Source organism: Brachyhypopomus gauderio, chromosome 3 (genome assembly GCF_052324685.1).
Source record: "Brachyhypopomus gauderio isolate BG-103 chromosome 3, BGAUD_0.2, whole genome shotgun sequence".
Classification (NCBI taxonomy): domain Eukaryota; kingdom Metazoa; phylum Chordata; class Actinopteri; order Gymnotiformes; family Hypopomidae; genus Brachyhypopomus; species Brachyhypopomus gauderio.
The window spans coordinates 4,410,057-4,433,667 of record NC_135213.1 but is presented as its reverse complement, the minus strand read 5'-3'; the positions used below and the strand labels follow the sequence as shown (position 1 = coordinate 4,433,667).

Genomic DNA, 23,611 nt, shown 5'->3' with positions numbered 1-23,611 from the left:
TTCAGCCATGCCAATGAACACGCCCATACACAGCAATGTGTGCATTATAGTGGGACCATTCAGAACTACTCCATCAGATATTGATTTCTTGTACTTCATTGAGAATCACCCTGGTTTCTCTGGCTACATCATTCACTTTGTGCTGTTGGGCCAGGTGCTCATCACTCGTCTGGTGTCTGAGAAGCTGTTCTTTACCTCTCCCCCTGCAAAGGCACTACAGATGATCAAAACTGACTTGTTTGCAACTCAGATAATAGTCTAATAATTGTGGTTTAGTTAAAAAAATTTTTAATTTTATCACAATATTTAGATTTCAGCCTCAGGCAACATCTGGAATTCTTCATCTCCTTTTCTTTGAAACATGGACAGGCAGGAAGATTCGATGTCCTTTACAAAAACTTTCATGAACTGCATCATTACTTCAGCAGGTACAATGCAGGTATCAGTAGTTATTTTTAAAGTGTGGGACTGATAGAGAGACACATAAGAGTCTTTTACTAACGAAATACAGCGGTACTACACACGCATCTAATGTCACGCATCACCTACTGGTCAGTTCTGCAAAGTGTGCATTAGTGATAATACCAGTGATGGTAAATGACAATGCAGTTGATCCAAGAATAGCAAAAAGAGTGTTCTCTTTTATTTCAAATAGCTACACTTGATTGGATGGGACTCACTAACGTGTTAGGATCCCACATCACCAGACACGCTCATTTGCATGCAAACGTTTCTTTTGTGATGACTGGCTAACTTAAAGAAGCATTAGGGACGCAACCAATATCAAAAGGAAACCCCGAAAGTTCACGTCCTTGTTGATTCACCACATGTGTATCCCACCCAGGAGCTAAATCCACGTTTCCTCAATTTAGGAATGAATGTATAACAATAAATTCCCATAAACACAAACATAACTGGTTGTAGCATTGGCTAAGTATTGTATACAATTTGCTAAAAAAAACAGTAATCAAAAGTCAAGCAGTATTGCTAACCAATGCTCTCATATCGCACTCAAATTACCAATGCTCTCATATCGCACTCAAACCCATATGAAACAGAGCCCTAAAGTCATTTCAGAGGTGATTCTGTGCAGCAAATGCATATTTAAAAACCTCAACTCCGTAAGCTCTCAAATTTGTATGCGCATACAGTGACAGACAGTTAAAAAGCAACTGTAATTTTATCCAGTAAGCTTCAAGAAGCAATACTGAAATGGACGACCTTTCTGAAACGAGACTGCATATTCAGGGTTCGTTAGTTCAGTCCCTCTTCATCGTAATGACTTATTTTCCCGCAGCCTCTGAAATGCATTCCTCGCCGTCACCATCCTCATCGTCGTCGATCTCATCATCCTCGTCCGTCCAATGGGAGTCTGGTGCCCTCTGCTCACTGCTTTGCGTGTGCTGATCTGTGGTCTCTTGTGGCTCCTCCCCCTCTGCTCCGCCCAGCCTACAACAGGTAAACATTACAACCCTTATAGCCTCTCATGGCTGACCATGGTTAACTTAAGGGACAACAAAACAAGAACAAAGTTGCCCATTTAAACTACGCCAGAGAGCACTTTGATAAATCCATTATTTGGATAAATGAGCCCAAAATGTAATGATGTGGCTACAATCACAGGTGCCATCTTTGGATAAAAGTTAACACTGCCTATAAAGAGAAGAACCTCCTCCCAAAAGTGAGGCATGGTGGAGATGTGACTGTCTGGACCTGCTTTTCTGCCTCCAGACCTGGATGACTCCATATTATCTATGGAAGCATCAATTCCCAGGCCTAGCAACAAATTCTTGAGCAGAATCACCTGCCATCAGTCAGGGAGTTGAAGATGAGACAGAAATGACATTACAACAAAACTACCAAGTAATGGCTTAAGAGAAAGATCATCTGCACTCTGGATTGGCCCAAAGTCCGGTCATCAATCCCATAGAAATGCTGTGGTAAGATCTGAAGCGGGTGGTACATGCCAGATGTCCCTCCAACCTTTCTCAACTGGTGGAGTTCTGCAAGGAGGAGTGGGCAACAATCGCAAAAAGCAGATGTGAGACACTCGTTTGTGGCTTGTCGGGGCAAATTTCATATTTGGTCTCTCTGTGATCATATTCATCACTATTCAAATATTTATTGATCACTCTTAGTAATAAGGAGAATGGAAATCACTTTATTAAGGTATCTGGAACATATGTTAGGTCTAGTACACGTTGATCATTCTATGCTTTACATGCTTGTAGGCTCTCCATCTCTCTCTCTCTCTCTCTCTCTCTCTCTCTCTCTCTCTCACTATCTAGTAGTACATTTTGTGTGTGTGTGTGTGAGCACTCCTTGTGAGTTGCTGAAGGTCTCGGGCCTGTAGATAAGGGCGTCTGGCGTCAGAATGGTAGTATATCTGACGTGCCTGGCGTCTGGATACCTCTCCCCATCACCTCACCTCATGTGGGCCACCAATGAGACCTAACATGCTTAACTCATGTCACAGAAGTATGATGTAATCATGTAGCAAAATAGTATAAGAACTATGGTCTGTGAGAGGGGGGGCAGCTCTCTCTTGCAGACACTCTTGAGTGTGTGTAACGAAGATCTCTGGATCGATCCATCTTTCTATTTTTCTGTATTTTGTCTTTAATAAATTTTGTATTTTACTTTGAAAACCAGACCCAACTGCTTTTGACTGTTCTTGTTCACCATTAAGGTTCAAATTGCAATGACGGGTTATAGAATAAGTTAGGTTGAAGAAAGTTCATATACTTTGCACTTGGCAGATTTTCAGTTTTTAGAGACAGAAAATACTTTTGTTAAATAGATAATGAAAATGTATATAATTTTCAGTGTGTTTGTTATTTGGAATGTCTGCTTTACAAATTGAGACTTGGATGTTCGTTTCATAAGATATATAAAAAAAATATTTTAGAAAACAACCATGTTTGGGTGGTTCACAAACTTTCAAGCTGCACTGTGTGCAAAACACTGGAAACACTGGTGTTAAGTTGTCCCCGATGATAATGTACTTGTGCGATTGTGACCATAGAGATCTGTGTAATGTGACGACATCTAGTGGACATGTCACATGCTCCTCCCCTAACGAGACACATCTCGCCAGTGGCAACAAGGCACTGGCGGCTAGTTCATTAAGGTATGTGAGGATGTCCCCCCCCCCCAGCAAAGAGTTGCTGGTTTTCCTTGTTCACTCAACCCAACACTGACTTTAAAGTGACTAGCAGGGAACTGCAATTCTTGCCTTCATAATAGCAAGATTCCTCCAAACGATGGCTTTAGCAAGATACTCGACATCGTTGTGGAGGAGTGATGTGCCATTCTGACATCACTGCACATTCAAATGCTCAAATACACCAGCTCAAACGGGGCTTCCCCCTTCATATCAGAGACGCTTCATAGCAATGAATAAATGTCTTGTTCCTGGAACCCAATGAGGATTGTGTGTTTTTATGCAGCAGACATTGAGGAAGCTAAAGGAGGTTCTGACACAGCTTGTCTTTCCTAAACCGGCATCCATGGCCTTGATGTGTGTCAAAAAAACATTTGCCCGCACCGCCAGAGCGCCACCTGCAGCCCACCTGTGCCATTGCAGGACAGCTCAGTGGATTCATCAGTTTGTGAAACCGCAACTCCTCTATTCCACAAGCTATTTTGGGCAACGAGCTCACCAGTCACCATTTTTCTGTGATTCTTTTAAACAGTCATGTGTTCAAAGCCCAAAGGATCACAGTCATTTGGGTGATACTAAAACAAGCACATCTAGGTCACACATTACGCTCACTGAACACTACCTGATCCTAGAAATGCTGGTCTAACCGATTTATCTCACACCACAATCACAAGACCTGTGACTTATCAGAATATACAATGTTTGTGAATGTGAGGGGCCAAAATAAACTTGCAGCAGTGTTTATGCTGTTAGTGTTACACTAGTATTACAACATTACTCTCATAAGCTTGTACACATACTACTGTTCTGATGAACAACTTTCCATTACAAGTTATTAAGGTTATCATGGAGGTGTTAGTGTTATTTAGAATTCCTGAAATATAGCGTAGAGGAACAGGCCGGATAGGTTAGGTGTTAATTAAGTCTTCTGAATAGATGCCATGTAGCAGGCAGAGAAAACCTATTTCCTATGTAGCTGTCAAAGCGAACTTTGTTCCAGGAAAATATGCTATTTAGAACCACCACACCAATGTTTAGAAATGTGTGAAATTGCATCCATGAGAAACAGATGGCAGAAAAGGAATGGTGCTTCTTATCAGATTCAGTGGTTAAATGCACTAAGATGCATTTCTTCACATTTTCTACACGATTCTGCCTTTGTAAGTGTAAAGTGTTAGTTGTCTGACTCCGTACGCTGCCGCTGACTGATACTTACGGAATGACGATCTCTTCTTTCTTCCCGCATTTGGCACAAAGCTCCAGTTTTAACGCACAGGGCTTGCACATGATGTAATATGCATCTTTCACTGACTTCTGAAGGCACTTTACGCTAGAGGGAGACAGAGCATCGCGTAAGAAATGGCCTCCCATTCAGTAGTAAAATTTATACCAGTATCAATAACGTGAATGCTTCTTGATTACATTGACTGATAAAAACATGACCAATATTTACTTAGAGACACGACAACTGTACAGCTCAGAAGTAAAATTATAAAATAAAATCACCATTTGCGGGGCTGTGTGAGTAACTTGTATTTGTTATACTTGACTTTCCACTCCAGTATCTCCTTGCATCGTTGGCATAGACCATCATGAACCTTCGCATTTGCTTTCTGAGTAGGTCAGAAAACACAAGATCATCTACATTCCATACAAAAACACACACGAGATTATCCACACTTCATACACACGAGATCATCCACACTCCATACAAAAACACATACGAGATCATCCACACTCCATACAAAAACACATACAAGATCATCCACACTCCATACAAAAACACATACGAGATCATCCACACTCCATACAAAAACACATACGAGATCATCCACACTCAATACAAAAACACATACGAGATCATCCACACTCAATACAAACACACACGAGATCATCCACACTCCATACAAAAACACATACGAGATCATCCACACTCAATACAAACACACACGAGATCATCCACACTCCATACAAACACACACACACACACGAGATCATCCACACTCAATACAAAAACACATACGAGATCATTCACACTCCATACAAACACACACACACATACGAGATCATCCACACTCCATACAAACACACACACACACACACGAGATCATCCACACTCAATACAAAAACACACACGAGATCATCCACACTCCATACAAACACACACACACGAGATCATCCACACTCCATACAAAAACACACACACAAGATCATCCACACTCCATACAAACACACACACGAGATCATCCACACTCCATACAAACACACACACACAAGATCATCCACACTCCATACAAACACACACACACAAGATCATCTACACTCCATACAAACACACATGAGAACATCCACACTCCATACAAACACACACGAGATCATCCACACTCCATACAAACACACACGAGATCATCCACACTCCATACAAACACACATGAGAACATCCACACTCCATACAAACACACACGAGATCATCCACACTCCATACAAACACACACGAGATCATCCACACTCCATACAAACACACATGAGAACATCCACACTCCATACAAACACACACGAGATCATCCACACTCCATACAAACACACACGAGATCATCCACACTCCATACAAACACACACACACGAGATCATACACACTCCATACAAAAACACACACGAGATCATCCACACTCCATACAAACACACACACACGAGATCATACACACTCCATACAAAAACACACACGAGATCATCCACACTCCATACAAACACACACACGAGATCATCCACACTCCATACAAAAACACACACACAAGATCATCCACACTCCATACAAACACACACACGAGATCATCCACACTCCATACAAACACACACACGAGATCATCCACACTCCATACAAACACACACACACAAGATCATCCACACTCCATACAAACACACACACACACAAGATCATCTACACTCCATACAAACACACATGAGAACATCCACACTCCATACAAACACACACGAGATCATCCACACTCCATACAAACACACACGAGATCATCCACACTCCATACAAACACACATGAGAACATCCACACTCCATACAAACACACACGAGATCATCCACACTCCATACAAACACACACGAGATCATCCACACTCCATACAAACACACATGAGAACATCCACACTCCATACAAACACACACGAGATCATCCACACTCCATACAAACACACACGAGATCATCCACACTCCATACAAACACACATGAGAACATCCACACTCCATACAAACACACACGAGATCATCCACACTCCATACAAACACACACGAGATCATCCACACTCCATACAAACACACACACACGAGATCATACACACTCCATACAAAAACACACACGAGATCATCCACACTCCATACAAAAACACACACGAGATCATCCACACTCCATACAAACACACACACGAGATCATGCACACTCCATACAAACACACACACGAGATCATCCACACTCCATACAAACACACACACACGAGATCATCCACACTCCATACAAAAACACACACAAGATCATCCACACTCCATACAAACACACACACACGAGATCATCCACACTCCATACAAACACACACACGAGATCATTCACACTCCATACAAACACACACACACACACACACACGAGATCATCTACACTCCATACAAACACACACACACGAGATCATCCACACTCCATACAAACAAACACACACGAGATCATGCACACTCCATACAAACACACACACATGAGATCATGCACACTCCATACAAACACACACACGAGATCATGCACACTCCATACAAACACACACACGAGATCATGCACACTCCATACAAACACACACACGAGATCATCCACACTCCATACAAAAACACACACGAGATCATCCACACTCCATACAAACACACACACACGAGATCATCCACACTCCATACAAACACACACACACAAGATCATCTACACTCCATACAAACACACATGAGAACATCCACACTCCATACAAACACACACGAGATCATCCACACTCCATACAAACACACACGAGATCATCCACACTCCATACAAACACACATGAGAACATCCACACTCCATACAAACACACACGAGATCATCCACACTCCATACAAACACACACGAGATCATCCACACTCCATACAAACACACATGAGAACATCCACACTCCATACAAACACACACGAGATCATCCACACTCCATACAAACACACACGAGATCATCCACACTCCATACAAACACACATGAGAACATCCACACTCCATACAAACACACACGAGATCATCCACACTCCATACAAACACACACGAGATCATCCACACTCCATACAAACACACACACACGAGATCATACACACTCCATACAAAAACACACACGAGATCATCCACACTCCATACAAAAACACACACGAGATCATCCACACTCCATACAAACACACACACGAGATCATGCACACTCCATACAAACACACACACGAGATCATCCACACTCCATACAAACACACACACACGAGATCATCCACACTCCATACAAAAACACACACAAGATCATCCACACTCCATACAAACACACACACACGAGATCATCCACACTCCATACAAACACACACACGAGATCATTCACACTCCATACAAACACACACACACACACACACACACACGAGATCATCTACACTCCATACAAACACACACACACGAGATCATCCACACTCCATACAAACAAACACACACGAGATCATGCACACTCCATACAAACACACACACATGAGATCATGCACACTCCATACAAACACACACACGAGATCATGCACACTCCATACAAACACACACACGAGATCATGCACACTCCATACAAACACACACACGAGATCATCCACACTCCATACAAAAACACACACGAGATCATCCACACTCCATACAAACACACACACACGAGATCATCCACACTCCATACAAACACACACACACGAGATCATCCACACTCCATACAAACACACACACGAGATCATCCACACTCCATACAAACACACACACACGAGATCATCTACACTCCATACAAACACACATGAGAACATCCACACTCCATACAAAAACACACACGAGAACATCCACACTCCATACAAACACACACACGAGATCATCCACACTCCATACAAACACACACACGAGATCATCCACACTCCATACAAAAACACACACAAGAGATCATCCACACTCCATACAAACACACACACAAGAGATCATCCACACTCCATACAAACACACACACACACACACGAGATCATCCACACTCCATACAAACACACACACACACGAGATCATCCACACTCCATACAAACACACACACGAGATCATGCACACTCCATACAAACACACACACGAGATCATGCACACTCCATACAAACACACACACGAGATCATGCACACTCCATACAAACACACACACGAGATCATCCACACTCCATACAAACACACACACACGAGAGCATCCACACTCCATACAAAAACACACACGAGATCATCCACACTCCATACAAACACACACACAAGATCATCCACACTCCATACAAACACACACACACAAGATCATCCACACTCCATACAAACACACACACGAGATCATCCACACTCCATACAAACACACACACAAGATCATCCACACTCCATACAAACACACACACACGAGATCATCCACACTCCATACAAACACACACACACGAGATCATCCACACTCCATACAAACACACACACACGAGATCATCCACACTCCATACAAACACACACACACGAGATCATGCACACTCCATACAAACACACACACGAGATCATGCACACTCCATACAAACACACACACGAGATCATGCACACTCCATACAAACACACACACGAGATCATCCACACTCCATACAAACACACACACAAGATCATCCACACTCCATACAAACACACACACGAGATCATCCACACTCCATACAAACACACACACGAGATCATCCACACTCCATACAAACACACACACACGAGATCATCCACACTCCATACAAACACACACACGAGATCATCCACACTCCATACAAACACACACACGAGAACACACACACGAGATCATCCACACTCCATACAAACACACACACGAGATCATCCACACTCCATACAAACACACACACGAGATCATCCACACTCCATACAAACACACACACACAAGATCATCCACACTCCATACAAACACACACACACGAGATCATCCACACTCCATACAAACACACACACACGAGATCATCCACACTCCATTAGCTGCACCTCCATCACCACTGCCTACCTTTACTCGAGGACTTGCGCCATATTTATCGTTTTTAAACGCGGTGGTGTTCTGGTATTTCTGGCTCCGCGAACTAGACGCGCCGCCTCTCCGGGAGCTCATTTCAGTCCGCAGTTCCACAGCAGCGCCTCAGCGCACCTGGTAAACCGATCAAAACCGATCAGAACCGGCGGCGTATCCCGCGTGGCGGCCACGGCGATTACGTCATGCAACGGTACCGGAAGTAAACCCCAACAGCAGTTGGTTACCGTATTCTGCCGATGAAACGTAATCACTATAATAAACCATAAATACCACAAATTAAAGCCTCAACTAAATGAAAACCCCAACAACAACTACAACACAAATCACTTAAGATTTTTATGTTAAAAATAATATATATTTTTAACATAATGTTATCTTTTTGTGTTAAAAAGTTCATATAAATGTATTACCTTTAACCCTGAAACAAATATATAATAACGTTTAAATAACTGTTAATTAACTGTTGCTTATATATATTACATATATATAATAATGTTTAAATAACTGTTATATATACAAATATGTAATAACGTTTAATTAACTGTTGGTTATATATAATATATACAAATATATAATAACGTTTAAATAACTGTTAATTAACTGTTGCTTATATATAATATATGCAAATATATAATAACGTTTAAATAATTGTTATACAAATATTTAATAACGTTTAATTAACTGTTGCTTATATATAATATACAAATATATAACGTTTAATTAACTGTTACGTATATATAATATATACAAATATATAATAACGTTTAAATAACTATTATAAAAACAAATATATAATAACGTTTAATTAACTGTTGCTTATATATAATATATACAAATATATAATTACGTTTAAATAACTATTATATAAACAAATATATAATAACGTTTAATTAACTGTTGCTTATATATAATATATACAAATATATAATAACGTTTGTCGCCGTTGCTATAGTAAACACGTATCAAACTCAAACGCCGCTCGATTCGTGTGCGTTTCTCTTACGGTCTTCTCGGTAAATCGAGTTCTCGGTGACGCGCATGTCCGGTACTCCCGTAGATAATAAACCGGTTGCGGTGCCGTGATATTCGGTGGTGGCGCAGGCGGCCGAGTCGTTCAGTCGGAACTGTGCCCGTGTTCCTCAGTCTCGGCTCGTGTTTCTGTATCTCCGGTCGTTCGGACCACATGCGGACTGCGCCCGTCGCCCTTGGCCGGTTGGAGGACGGAGTGGAGCGGCTCCTACGGCGGAGACCGCGGATTTCTCGGTTCTCTCGGTAACCGGACGGGTCGTTTGGACCCCACACCAGGAGCTGCGCGTGTTTATAAAGGTATTTCAGTCCGTGAGTTGAATAATGAGGCTGTTGGTCGGTGATTGTGTTCATTCAGCATCTTCATACGTGTGTAGACAAAACTAACGAGCCCATACTCCCGGTCTCGTTTTCTCGGTATTAGAACATATTCTCTCTCTGGGGTGTAAACGGGTTTATTTGATCCATTTCCGGGTCCAGTTATTGATACTGATATTGATACTGAAAATAAACACAGCGTGGTGTCTACGGTCACTTCCAGGTAGTTAAACACACTGTTTAAAAGCCAATACTACACAGTGTCGTTTATGTACTTGTTGTTCGTAACACATTTTGGTTAAAGGGTGAAGTTTAAAATATCCAGTATGATGGTGGATGATCAATTATACACAAAACCGATACCGAGAGAGCTCGGAATGAACGAGGCTATTGTACGTGTGAATGAACGACTGCTTATAATAACGCGTCTGGAAAACGTCAACCATCGTGTAAAAAATGTTTTTATAGAGGGTTTTTTTCTAGAATGAATGAATATCGACCATGAGTCCAATTTTCAGAGTTGTATCGCTCACTTTAGGTTTGGTCTGGCTCGCTTATCGCTGTAGAAGATCTTACTCACGCTAATGAAGGTGTTCGTCATGTGTGACTCACGTAGTGTGTGTGTGTGTGTGTGTGTGTGTGTGTGTGTGTGTGTGTGTGTGTGTGTGTGTGTGTGTGTGTGTGTGTGTGTGTGTGGACATGCCAGGATAGTCCTCAGGGCATGTTCCTTACTGTCAGCTACTTGGACACTGTCGGGAGTGCCAATCTAGATAAAAATGATTGCGGTGTATGATATTTGTATGCCAGTAATTGAACTGGTCAGAAGGTCTAAGCCTCAAATTGATGTTCAAAAGCTTAACTGTACGTTCCCGTTGCCTCCTCGTTGGATATGCCGAGTTATTGGAAGTTTATATGAGTCTTCCCAATACCAACCACTGAACTGGAGTCTACGAAATGGTTTCGTACAGTATTGGGTCAGATAACGAAACCATTTGAAATAAAGCTGGAATTTCATCACCAATAGTTTTTTTTTGTTGTTTGTTTTGCTCTATTGGAAGACTCTGCCTTTATTTGCTCAAACCTTCTTGCGTAACCTATGTCCCAAAGTAATTTAGAAGGGAGGGGCAGCGTTTCACAAGCCCTCCAGAAAGAAAGAAAATGAAAGATACAGAGCAGGAAATGCAGCTCACGATTGATAATCTGTTGTTTGTAGTCGTTGTTCTAATTGTTTTTCCCCCTCCTCCCTGGCAGTGATATTAGGATGAATCATTTGTCCCTGAGTGAGCTGTGCTGTCTGTTCTGCTGTCCGCCCTGCCCGAGCAAGATCGCCTCCAAGCTGGCCTTCCTGCCTCCGGAACCCACCTACACCCTGATCTGCGACGAGAGCGGCTCGCGGTGGACGCTGCACCTGTCCGAGCGCGCCGACTGGCAGTACTCGTCCCGGGAGAAGGACGCCATCGAGTGCTTCATGACGCGGACGTCCCGGGGCAACCGCATCGCCTGCATGTTCGTGCGCTGCTCGCCCAACGCGCGCTACACGCTGCTGTTCTCCCACGGCAACGCGGTGGACCTCGGCCAGATGAGCAGCTTCTACATCGGCCTGGGCTCGCGCATCAACTGCAACGTCTTCTCCTACGACTACTCGGGCTACGGCGCCAGCTCGGGGAAGCCCTCCGAGAAGAACCTGTACGCCGACGTGGAGGCGGCCTGGCACGCCCTGCGCACGAGGTGAGGAGCGTTTGTGTCGTCGGAGCGGGCCCAGGGGTGGTAGAATGTCGGACCGAGAGAGCGGGTTACAGAACGGCAGCTGTCGGGACCGGTGGGACCTTCCGAATGCCGTCTGCCTGGTGCAATAGGTCGGGAGCGGGAACGTTCTCCAGGAGCTGGAATTGGGGTATGATGGGTAGTGTAGTTTTAGACATGTGGCCGAGGTTCTGGCTTTGTTGTTTTTGCCAGTGTGTTGCCAGTTTTTCATAGCTCCTCAACATGGGTTATGTTTGATTCTCCACTACTCCCACCTAGCTGAGAGTTTCTGTGTATAAAGAGCGGTATGAAAATGGGCGTTTTTGCCGCTGTGACTGACGGATATCGCTCTTTGGTATGGTGGTCAATGCTCACGGCTGCTGCCTGCAAGACCTTGGATCAAGACTGAGTGTGGTCGCTAACCTCAGGTTTGTTTCGCTGTTAAATGAAAGGGAAATCACCGCAATTAACATGTGCCCCATATGTCCATAAGTTGATCATAAGTGGCGAGCACTGAGTACAAGTGTGAACGGGGTACAGCGTATCCCATAGTTGTGTTGCACTACGATCGCACAAGTCATTTTCGGAGACACAGCAGGCCACGTGAGACCTGCAGTGTGAACTAGGAATGGGCACAAAATATCGATAAAGCAAAATATCGTGAATACACTCATCAATACAGTCATAGCTGTATCAATATTTCTGAACATTTTATATTCTTTACCCAGTGTGAAACGGATGTGTTTAAGTTTAAATTCAAAGTGATCATCAGGGGCAGCCCAGAAAGGGATCAGATGGGTGGGTTTTGAGAAAAAACGACACGTTCATCTAGGAGGACCATATAACCAGTAGAAAAGCAGCTGCAGTCTGCTCTTCCCATATCTCCCACTATTCTAATTGAAAGGTAATGGTGAAGTGTCTTCATGCACCCCTGACAGCCCAACCGGCGTTTCATCTGTCCTCATCATTTTCCCTTGTGGTCATAACAGACCACGTGATCAAAGAGAATTGAACCGCCTGACCTGAAGAGTCGATGGGCCACCTGTGTCTGAGAACAAATACGAAAGAGTGGCAAAGTAAATATGTGTGCAGCTTCTACAGAGAGCAACCCGTTCACAGGTTCAACATGGAGATGCCAAAACACATGACTGTTTACATCTGCCATGTAATCTGATCACCCGGCCCGCATGCTAACGCCAGGTGTGGACAGAGTACGTCCCGGCGCAGACCAGTTTTGTGGGGCTTCCTGTCGTGTACAAGTTCCAATCTCGGGCACGAACCATGGGCTCAACCACGTGTTTATTTCCCCATTAACACAGAACAATCGTCATGCTCATAATCATGCTGAAAGGTGTGGCTCGGAAGAGTCGTGATTGTTTTTGTCAATGTAGGGTTTTCAAAAATCATTTTAACAGCGGGAATAAGTTCGAGCCTGTAGATTGTGGTATCTCTCTTCCTCCATCGATAAAATTGAGATGTTACTCAACTAGAGGCTGCTGGGTTTTTTCATGCTCTGAGGCCATATTTTATAGAAAGTAGTTCCTGTTGTAGTCATATGTTTGTTTATCCAATTCGTTTTAACAAGTTCAAATACGTTTAGCCAAGCTAACTGCTTAAAGTTGATCACCGAAAAAGCCTTCATTCACGTTTCCAGTAGAATACGAAGAGATAGAAAACGCCCGGACACGTGGAACCCATGAGCGTGCAAGGCACACGTGTCCCTTTAAGCAAAGCAGTAGTCTGCTTCTAGCCGTCTTTGTTTGTGTGCTTCGACCAATTCCTTGATTTCCGCGTGACCATCGCTCCGTTGACCTCTCTACTTTAATACCACGTTTGTAGCTTGTATCGAGTTCCCTTTTGCTCTCGGTCTGCTGCGGTGGCTGACCGGACCTCCTCGAGCAATCTCCCGGCCGTGGGCTAGCAGGTCACGTTTCTGCTGCTCCAGGCTCTGCTTTAATCATCTCCCACAGACGTGCACAAGGCCCCACCCCCACCCTTCGCCCCTCCCCCCCAATACCTTTACCGTAGTTTCTATTTTTGATGCTTTGTTTAGGCGTTAATGTTTTTTGAAGTGTGCAGCACAAACTAGGTCAGATCTCATCATAGATTAGGTAAACAGAACTACATGGCAATACGATGCTGTCTGAGAAAATGTTCCTAATAAAGACTGTGTATAAATCCAGCATCCGCGTTAATAGTGAGACCAACCTTGTAACTCCTCTCATGCAGGTTTGGGTTGCAGAAAGAGTAAGAAGGCACATTGGCACATACTCTCACATACTCTCATATACTCTCTGCTCAAAATAGCTGCGTTTGCGAGTCTTGGATCTGCTTATGGGTCACGAGAACTGATGAAACTGGCTCTCTGATGGAGCTTGGGTTCACACTGTTGTTGTGGCAACAAAGATACAAAGAGGCTTTGTGTGTGTGTGTGTGTGTGTGTGTGTGTGTCTGAAGCATTCGCATGCTTTAAGTCTATGCGACAGCAGCTTATGTGTTTTGTCTCAGGGTCTGCGCTACGTGTGGGTGAGTGCTAAAACACACGCATGTGTGTGCGTGTCCTCGGCAGTCATTGTGTGCAGCTGACGCTCTTGGGCCACATTTGACAAACGACGTCGTCATTTTGACCAGCGACGGCCATGCAGCCCTTCTCTGAACAGCCTATATCCTCCCCTCAACGGGCTCTTTCTCTGCTCCCGCGGAGTCTTCTCTCTCTTCTACCTCTCCTAACAGGTTCTGGCCCGTATGGGTTTCTTGCTCCCCCCGTCTTCACTCCAACGCCTCCTCGCTGGCACGTAGGCTAAGCTGTTCTGGCTTCCTCCCTCCTTGGCCAGACACCATTTTATTCAGCACTTGTTCTTGCACAGTTCTGCTACCGGCCGTTCCGGGACTGGGGTGGTGGCCCAAACTCGCTCCCTCAATTCGAACGTTGTCTGTCTGTCGCGTTTCCAATAGCCGTGATGGTCGAAGCGTCGATCGACGGGACTCGTGGCCGTCGCGATGACGCTCCCTGGCGCGATGGCAGTTCGCCACCTGCCCGTTGCCGCTAGCACTGGCTCTCCGGGCCTTCCTTGTGTTTTTTTTTCCCGTCTAATGAACGTGGCCTGCAGGGGGAGCCGTGGAGTAGAGCGGCAGGTGAAGCGCGGGACGTGCCCCTCACGTAAAAACCATGGCAGTAAGTAACGGGAAGCCCTGGCTAGCAGCATGCAAGTCATAAATGAGCTGAATAATAAACGCATGCCTACAAACTACAGTGGAGCAAACCCGGCTATCGACTGAGGTTTGGTTTACCGGAATGCTGTTGGTTTTACTTGCATCCTCGTGTACGCACTTTTCCATGAAGGGTGGACACGCCTCACTACCTGACCAGTTGAGTCAGTGATGAGTAAGCAGATGAACACACATGCACTCACACACCCCTACGAGAACCACTGCAGAAGTGCCTACGGCCCGGCGTGCGCGGTGCTGGGAGTGTGGGCTGGATCGGGCCCGGCCCATCTGCTTCTCCACGGCGAGTCGCTGGAGGCGAGAGGGAAGGCGGGGGAGGGGCGCAGCGAGGATGACGAAGAGGAGGAAGGAGGCGGCACTGCGGACGAAGACTGAGGCAATACAATGTGAGCGAGGAGGGGGGGGGCAGACGGGAGGTCGGGATGGGGGGGGGGGGGCGGAAACGCAATGAGGGGCCGATGCACTAGGAGACAATGACGAAGGCGGCAGTGAAGTCCCACAGGAAGGGGCACAGACTTAATTTTATCCCGACAATGGCCTGACAGGACGAGCGGTAGCGAGACCAGACTCGATACGTGTTTTACAACCAGGAAAGATAAGGAGTTTTTTTGTTGTTGTTGTTTTTAAAGCGCTGTAGGGGAATTGAGTTCCTGTCTGCTGTTGAGTGGTTCGGCCTTGATGGGTTGGGGGATGGGCGGGGCCGGGGGAGGTGCTCAAAACCAATACCGCAAGTCCAAATATTGACCGGTTGCCTGGCAACTGATTTCTCTCATGATCCCAGTCGGGGCAGGCCTAGTGGCAGCCTTGAGGTGTGTCGCCCCGGAAGTGAGGAACAACTTCCTGATGCAAGCACATAGCGCTGACTTTGACCCATCACAAGTGCAGAAAAGGATTCTGGGTAGCAGTTTTATTCAGTCTTTTTACAACTCTAACATGTGGATTGCACATGCTTTATCAGAGGGATAGACGTCAGGATTACTGTTCTTGTGAGGGTTTAATTGACTCGCTGTACTGGCTGTACTGTACTGATATTGGGGTGAACAAAACGCAAGGAAGGAGAGGGAGGGAGAGGGAGGGAGGGAGAGAGAGAGATGCAGAGACGGGTCCTGAGAGAGACAGACACGGGATTGTGGAGGAATACGGCACTGGGCTTCCCCTAGACGTCCCTGGTGGTGTCGTGACGACATGTCAGCGCTTCCTTCTGCAATTACATGCGAGTTCATAATGGGAGGGGGGTCATCACAGGATGGCCAAATAAAAAAATAAACCCACCCACAAAACATGGACCCAGTAGCTCCCACTGTGGGCGGACAGATGGCCGGAACTGGGTGTTTTAGGACAGGGCGTGAGGAGTTTACTACCACCAGGGCGCCAGGAAAGTTTAAAGACGTGTGTGTGTGTGTGTGTGTGTGTGTGAGAACGGGTAGAGCTGGCCTGGTACGCGCGGCCGCGTGTTTGGGCTTGGCCAGCTTGAATGAAACCTTTTGTGTAATCTCTTTACTGTCAAAGCAAAACATGATTTGTTCTTCTGTTCAAACTCTCTAGTGTCATGTGACTCTCTTAGAACTTCGCCCCGAAATACAAGTCATGTCTCTTTCAGATCCTTCTCAACACTTTTCCCAACAGGATTCTGGGCCATTACCTGTTTCATTTAAATACATTGCTTCCTCCAATTCGGCCTTAAACACCATTAGAGACTATTTGCTTTAATATTTAACCAATGCCGGGTATTCCACATATAATGATTCTATATGCTTTGCCCAGCTATATTGAGTAAATAATCATTATTCTTTGCTTGTATCTCTTTGCTGTGTTGTGTCTCTGAATGCCTGGCACACTTCATCAGATTTGTACTTTTCTTTTTCTGTAGAGTCAGCTGACTGATCGTGTTCGTGCTAATCAGTAGCGGAATGTGGCCTCCACAGCGCTCCCTAGTGGGAGAGACACGGTTATTCATTCCCATCATCAGCTTCTGGTCTCTTGGCTCCAGATAGACGCTCCTCCCTTTTCCACTGCGGACTCATGTCTGTCCTCCCGCCGTATCTTCCTGCTGACCCTGGTCCTTTAAGGGTCCTATGACCTCTGACCTACAGGTCAAGCCGTCGACCTCTCTTTGCTTTACCGCCTCTCTCCCAGCTAGTGCTGGGCGGTATACCGGTTTGCACCGAAAACCGGTGTTTATTTTTGTTATCGTAAGAATTTTTCACATACCGGCCGCACCGTTTTAAATAGCCTTCACATGTCCGGAACACAGTACGGTCGTTAATTGTTTCTCAATGGACACTTTTTATTGCTGCGCCGCTAAGCACACATGCAACAGAGCGCGAATCTAGCTTGCTGAAAACGAGGGATGTTCTGAACCACAAATTCTCCCAAACATTGAAGTAAAAAAGGAACTTTTGCCAAAGAAAGGAACCGTGTCTGTTGTCAGGAAGTACATAGGGTTTTAAAGGTCGGACCTGGACCAAACACAGTCACTTAATGCAAATACTGTCGAGCAAAAGTTGCCGTGGCTGGTGCTAACGAGATCAATCTGCTGCACCACCCATAAAGCTGCTTAAAACTTGACGCGAAGGTCGCGTCGCGAGCTCGCGCACCTCTCGAATTTTTGTACTTTGCGCATGCCGCTCTTCAGCGCTGTGTTTTGCTGAAGAGCTATGTTTGCAGTTATGTTTGCAGGGTTCATACAACATTACAAGGTGGAATTCAAGCACTTGTACGGCACTTTCAAGGTCCATTTCAATATTTTTCAGCACCTTCAGCTTAATTAAGTTACATATTTATACAAATACACATATGGTCAAAATGATTCGAAATAATTCGCTTTTTATCACATTAGAAAATAGATGGTACCGTCTCCCCAGTATTCGACCGCTGTAATTTTGTCTAAATATTATGTTATTTAAAGGTAAGACATTTGGTTGTATTGTACTGAAAAGTCCCATTGATAAACAGCCCTGTCTACTTTATGTCTAAATACCTCTTATTTGTAATTAAGAAACTGGTGTGCAATTTATAATATTATGTGTAGCTGGTTCACATAAGTTGTATAAACCTACAGTATTGATGCTGTCGGAAAAATGTTTTAAATACAAGGTTGAATGTGATTCATTCACTACTTTAGTGCTACCATTTGAAAACTGATCATGTGGGGCCATGCAAATCTGTATTACATGTAATACTTGAATGGAGACATTTTTCTAACTGCAGTAACTCTTTTCATAATCAGTGCTGTTAACACATCATGCATGGGGGGAAAACCCGTCAAATACCGTGAAACCGATATAATTTCTAAAAAAAAAAAAAACGGGATATGGAAAAACGTAATCGCGAAAGAACGATTACGCAGAAAAACGTCGCAACGTCATCTGTTCTAATGTGGCACACGCGAATGCTGCATTTTCGCGTAGAGCAGCCGGATGCAGGACTGTCTGGACCTCCTCGGCTGGTCGGCGCTGACCCAAACTGCCCTGATCTCGGAGAGTGCTCATTAGCTAAAGAGTATTGGGAGTGAGTGATTCAAATCAGTAATGAAATCGAGTACTCAAGGTGCATTTCCAAATGGACCACTCTAAATCACAGCCTTTTACAATTTCATACGTCCCTGTTTCATACATTACTGTAGGGCTGAAAGGGATTTTGTGGACATAACTAAATGCAATTTTTACGACAAATATCACAATAGCAGTTTAAGTTTATGATTGTTCTATAAATTGCCGTCCACATAATCAAGCATAATAACAAAACGTATTTCTCTGTAAACAAACCGATGAAGGGATGTAATATTTTTTTAAATGTTGTTTAAAATATAGGCATGAAACAATATTAATATAACTTCGTTGGAATCACGTTAATGTTAACGTTGTTAAAAATGTGTAAATACAAAAACCCTGTGCTTGGAGCTCCAGAAGCACATGGCTAGTCCTACTCCTACTCATGACCCCAGCGACCTCTGGCATACAGCTGGCTTGGGCCATGTGTCTTGAGGTGTAGGTACAAGCGTGTGTTGATTGCCTGTGTGTCATGGATCTAGTGAAGCATGACTCCAGTGTGTGGGATGAATGCAGACATGATGACGTCGGAGTGTGCGTGTGTGATGATTAAATGTGTTTCGTCCCAGGTATGGCATCAGACCGGAGAACGTGATCGTGTATGGTCAGAGCATCGGCACGGTGCCCTCTGTGGACCTGGCGTCACGGTACGAGAGCGCAGCCGTGGTTCTCCACTCACCCCTCACCTCGGGCATGAGGGTGGCCTTCCCCGACACCAAGAAGACTTACTGCTTTGACGCCTTCCCCAAGTGAGTGGTCTCTCTCTCTCTCTCTCTCTCTCTCTCTCTCTCTAATCTCTTTCCGTACGTTGTTCTTTCGCGTCACGAAAGTGGACGCCTAAATTCGGCACGGGTCCGCATGCAGTGTTCGTGTAGCCGGGCCATTGGCAGAGGTTCACACCCACTGCTCAGTCTTAGCTGTGTGTGTTCGCGTTCGCGTTCTCGCACTTGTAGGTTGTTTAATAATTTTTCCTTTCCCGCAGCATCGACAAGATCTCAAAGGTGACTTCGCCGGTGCTGCTGATCCACGGCACGGAGGACGAGGTGATCGACTTCTCGCACGGCCTGGCTCTGTACGAGCGGTGCCAGCGGCCCGTGGAGCCACTCTGGGTGGAGGGCGCCGGGCACAACGACGTGGAGCTGTACGGACAGTACCTGGAGCGCCTCAAGCAGTTTGTGGCTCATGAGCTCGTCAACCTGTGAGCTGGAGCGTGGGGGCGGAGAGGCGTGGGCGGCCATGCTCCTGGCCACGCCCACCGCTCATACCTCTGGCGCCTCCCCCTTTTTGACAACAGCAGCGTTTGCTTTGGCTTTTAGGCCTTGATGTGTTGGGGGGGGGGGTAAGGGGCGGAGGAAACAAACGCTGCCTTTTGAGGGGGAGGTGTGTGTGTGTGTGTGTGTGTGTGTGTGTGTGTGTGTGTGTGTGTGTGTGTGTGTGTGTGTGTGTGTGTGTGTGTGTGCGCGCGCGCGTGTGCGTGTTGAAATGAATGTTGCTGCTCACACCAAGCCCTAACCACTCGGACACGCCGACATCAATTATGACTCCTTTTAGACTTTACGTTTCTCCACGTGCTCCACCCAGAGGGGTCCGGGTGGGTGCGTGAATGGACCGACCGACCCGGGACCTGCACACAGTCTTTATAAGAGCCATGCCAAGTGTTCACCCCAGAAACACCTTCAGCGTAGGACGTCTGCTGGGGGACGGCTGTCAGGACGTCTGCTGGGGGACGGCTGTCAGGACGTCTGCTGGGGGACGGCTGTCAGGACGTCTGCTGGGGGACGGCTGTCAGGACGTCTGCTGGGGGACGGCTGTCAGGACGTCTGCTGGGGGACGGCTGTCAGGACGTCTCCTGTTCAAACACGTGTGCTCGCCGTCAGGACGCCTGCCCGGAGTCTTTCGGCAGGTCGTTCATGTGTTCACGTGTGTGTGCTCACCAGCCCATCAGCTCCCATCAGTTGTCTTTTTCTTTTCTGGGTTCTTCATTTCTTAGTTTACCGTTGCAGATCTTTGAGGGGTGAATAAACTCATCCTGGACAGCAAGACCCAACACGCAGTCTCCATGTCCTGTCTAAAGATTGGTTCTCTTTGGAATAATCGGCACGTCACACTGGCGTCTCGCGAGAACAGAGCGCGTCCTCCTAGCCTCCGCCGTGGTGTCTGCCAGGGTACTCCAGAACCTCCAGGTCCATGCTGCTGGTTCCAGTAAGCTGGATCCAGTAGCTCCTGTGATGAGCCTGCTGGTGGAAGCCACTGATCTGTACACGCGTTTTGCACTTTCTTGATGGTTTGTCATCTTATTTTGACCACGTGCACAGCTGTGACCAGGGTTACAGTGTACGGGATCATTTCATCTCATCTTCTCCGATTTTTGATTTCAGCTCATTTTGAAAGGGGAGGAGCCTCACCTGAGTACCTGTATTATCAGGGCCCCGCCCCAGATTGGTTGGAGGTGTGGGATTGCCATAAAATCAGTGATGTGTTTCTGTGGGCTGTTGCTGACCACGACTGATAGTAGCCCATGGTGATAGTAGCCCATGGTGACCTTTGTTGCCTGTTGCCTGAAACATACCATCAGATGATACCCGACTGTTCATATAATTATGGGTGGACATGCTTGAAGATATCTATAGATGAAGTTAAAAGACCTCTCCCTATATCTCCGATTATAACAAATGACTGTTGTCTTATTACACTTTGTAAATATTATTTGTTTGTATGGTAATTTTTTAGTAGCTGTATTCTTAAAATGGTATCAATGCAGGTTATTGCTAATAAATTGAAATGATTATGATGAAAAAGTCAGAGAAAGTGTTTGTCCTGAACTAATGTTACATTTTTGGGTTTTTGTTTTTTTACTCTTTCTTAGCTTTTTTTGGGGGGGGGGGGGGGGGGGGGGGGGGTCTTTTTTTTTCTTTTTTTTTCTTTTTTTTTTTTTAAACTGTCATGATGTGTGTTCTGATGCTCCTAACTATAGTTATAATAAAACATTATAAGAGGTTCTAAATGCCATGGAAGAAGAAACAGTCCTTTGTTGTGTTTGATTCGTTGTTTGCATGTAAGTGCAGGAGACTTGTGCTTCTTTTCCTGCTGTTGATAAGGACCTGTGACTAACCCGAGGAGCATCTCTTCACTTGGGCCTCGCTAACTTGTAATTAGCATGTCTTCGTGAAGTCCCTGGCCCATAATGACGTGACCAGGCTGACGTGCCCAGACACGGAGCAGAGACGGTGCCTCCTGACCTGAGTGTTCGAAACGCACAGCATAAACAAAGGAGCAGGATGTTCTTGAACAGATACTTAATTTTCTGCTGATAAAACCGGAACATTTCACAGGCAAGATTCAGAAATGTTTGTTTATTTTTAAGAAGTGCATCACTCAAGCCAGTGTTTTTGATATTCTCCAAAAATAATTTATGAATAGCTTTCAAAAAAATGTTGACTAGTACCCATTACTAGATGTCTTGGGCTGTTCCTGGGCTGTATTTGACCTGGCATACTAGCACTACATACTACACTAGTATAAACTGTACACTGCATACTACACATATAGGATTATACAGTTCAATATCCATTATGACTTTGACCAATACTGTACCACACTGAGACACAGAATATTGAGAAAGGTCATGTTGTATTTTGGGATGCAATACACCGTAAAGAAAGCTGTACACGTACTGGCATGTTTTGTCCGACCACTATATATAAACTGCTGTAGATTTGGAATATTTTATCACAGAGGTGGTCTGAAAAACAACATAAAGTAAAGAAAACAGTTGTTTTGCACAATATTTTAAATTTCATTTGGAATTTTTTTTTTCAGATATCTTGCCAGTCTACCGATAAGTCCAAACCACCACTGTTAGTGGTCATTACCATCTAGACCAATTAACCCTATTACTGTATATAACCAGTGCTGTGCAGAAATGCCGTCAAGGTATGAAAAGTAACAGTATGGTGCCCTCCTGTGGTCAGTCTAAAACAATAAATATGGCCAAGAATAGACATCAATTTTTCTTTTTTGTCTTAGGGCATTGAAGTGGCCACATAACATAAAAATACAGTGTTGCCTCTAATGGACTGAACTTGACATACATTCACCACAAAAAGTTATAAATTAAAAAAAGGGATCTTTGGCTTTTGGGTGAAGACCAAGATGACCCCTAATAATTGATCAACTGTACCTTGCCATTGCGAAGCTTCAAGCAGGATATTGACAGATA

The 23,611-nt window shown here is 44.9% G+C and overlaps 2 protein-coding genes across 2 annotated transcripts; one reads left to right on the top strand and one right to left on the bottom strand.

The window, feature by feature from the left end:
• Nucleotides 1-621: 621 nt before the first annotated feature.
• c3h9orf85 (chromosome 3 C9orf85 homolog) lies at nucleotides 622-9,717 on the bottom strand. The gene is made up of 4 exons (XM_076999036.1): nucleotides 9,503-9,717; nucleotides 4,670-4,776; nucleotides 4,380-4,493; nucleotides 622-1,449 (listed from the first exon to the last, which is right to left on the bottom strand). The coding sequence occupies exons 1-4, from the start codon at nucleotides 9,602-9,604 to the stop codon at nucleotides 1,284-1,286; spliced, it is 489 nt and encodes a 162-aa protein (XP_076855151.1). The 5' UTR covers nucleotides 9,605-9,717; the 3' UTR covers nucleotides 622-1,283.
• An 862-nt stretch (nucleotides 9,718-10,579) lies between these two features.
• Nucleotides 10,580-22,236, top strand: abhd17b (abhydrolase domain containing 17B, depalmitoylase). Its single transcript, XM_076999026.1, has 4 exons — nucleotides 10,580-10,852; nucleotides 12,122-12,598; nucleotides 19,962-20,141; nucleotides 20,375-22,236. The coding sequence occupies exons 2-4, from the start codon at nucleotides 12,132-12,134 to the stop codon at nucleotides 20,592-20,594; spliced, it is 867 nt and encodes a 288-aa protein (XP_076855141.1). The 5' UTR covers nucleotides 10,580-10,852; nucleotides 12,122-12,131; the 3' UTR covers nucleotides 20,595-22,236.
• The last annotated feature ends 1,375 nt before the right edge of the window (nucleotides 22,237-23,611 follow it).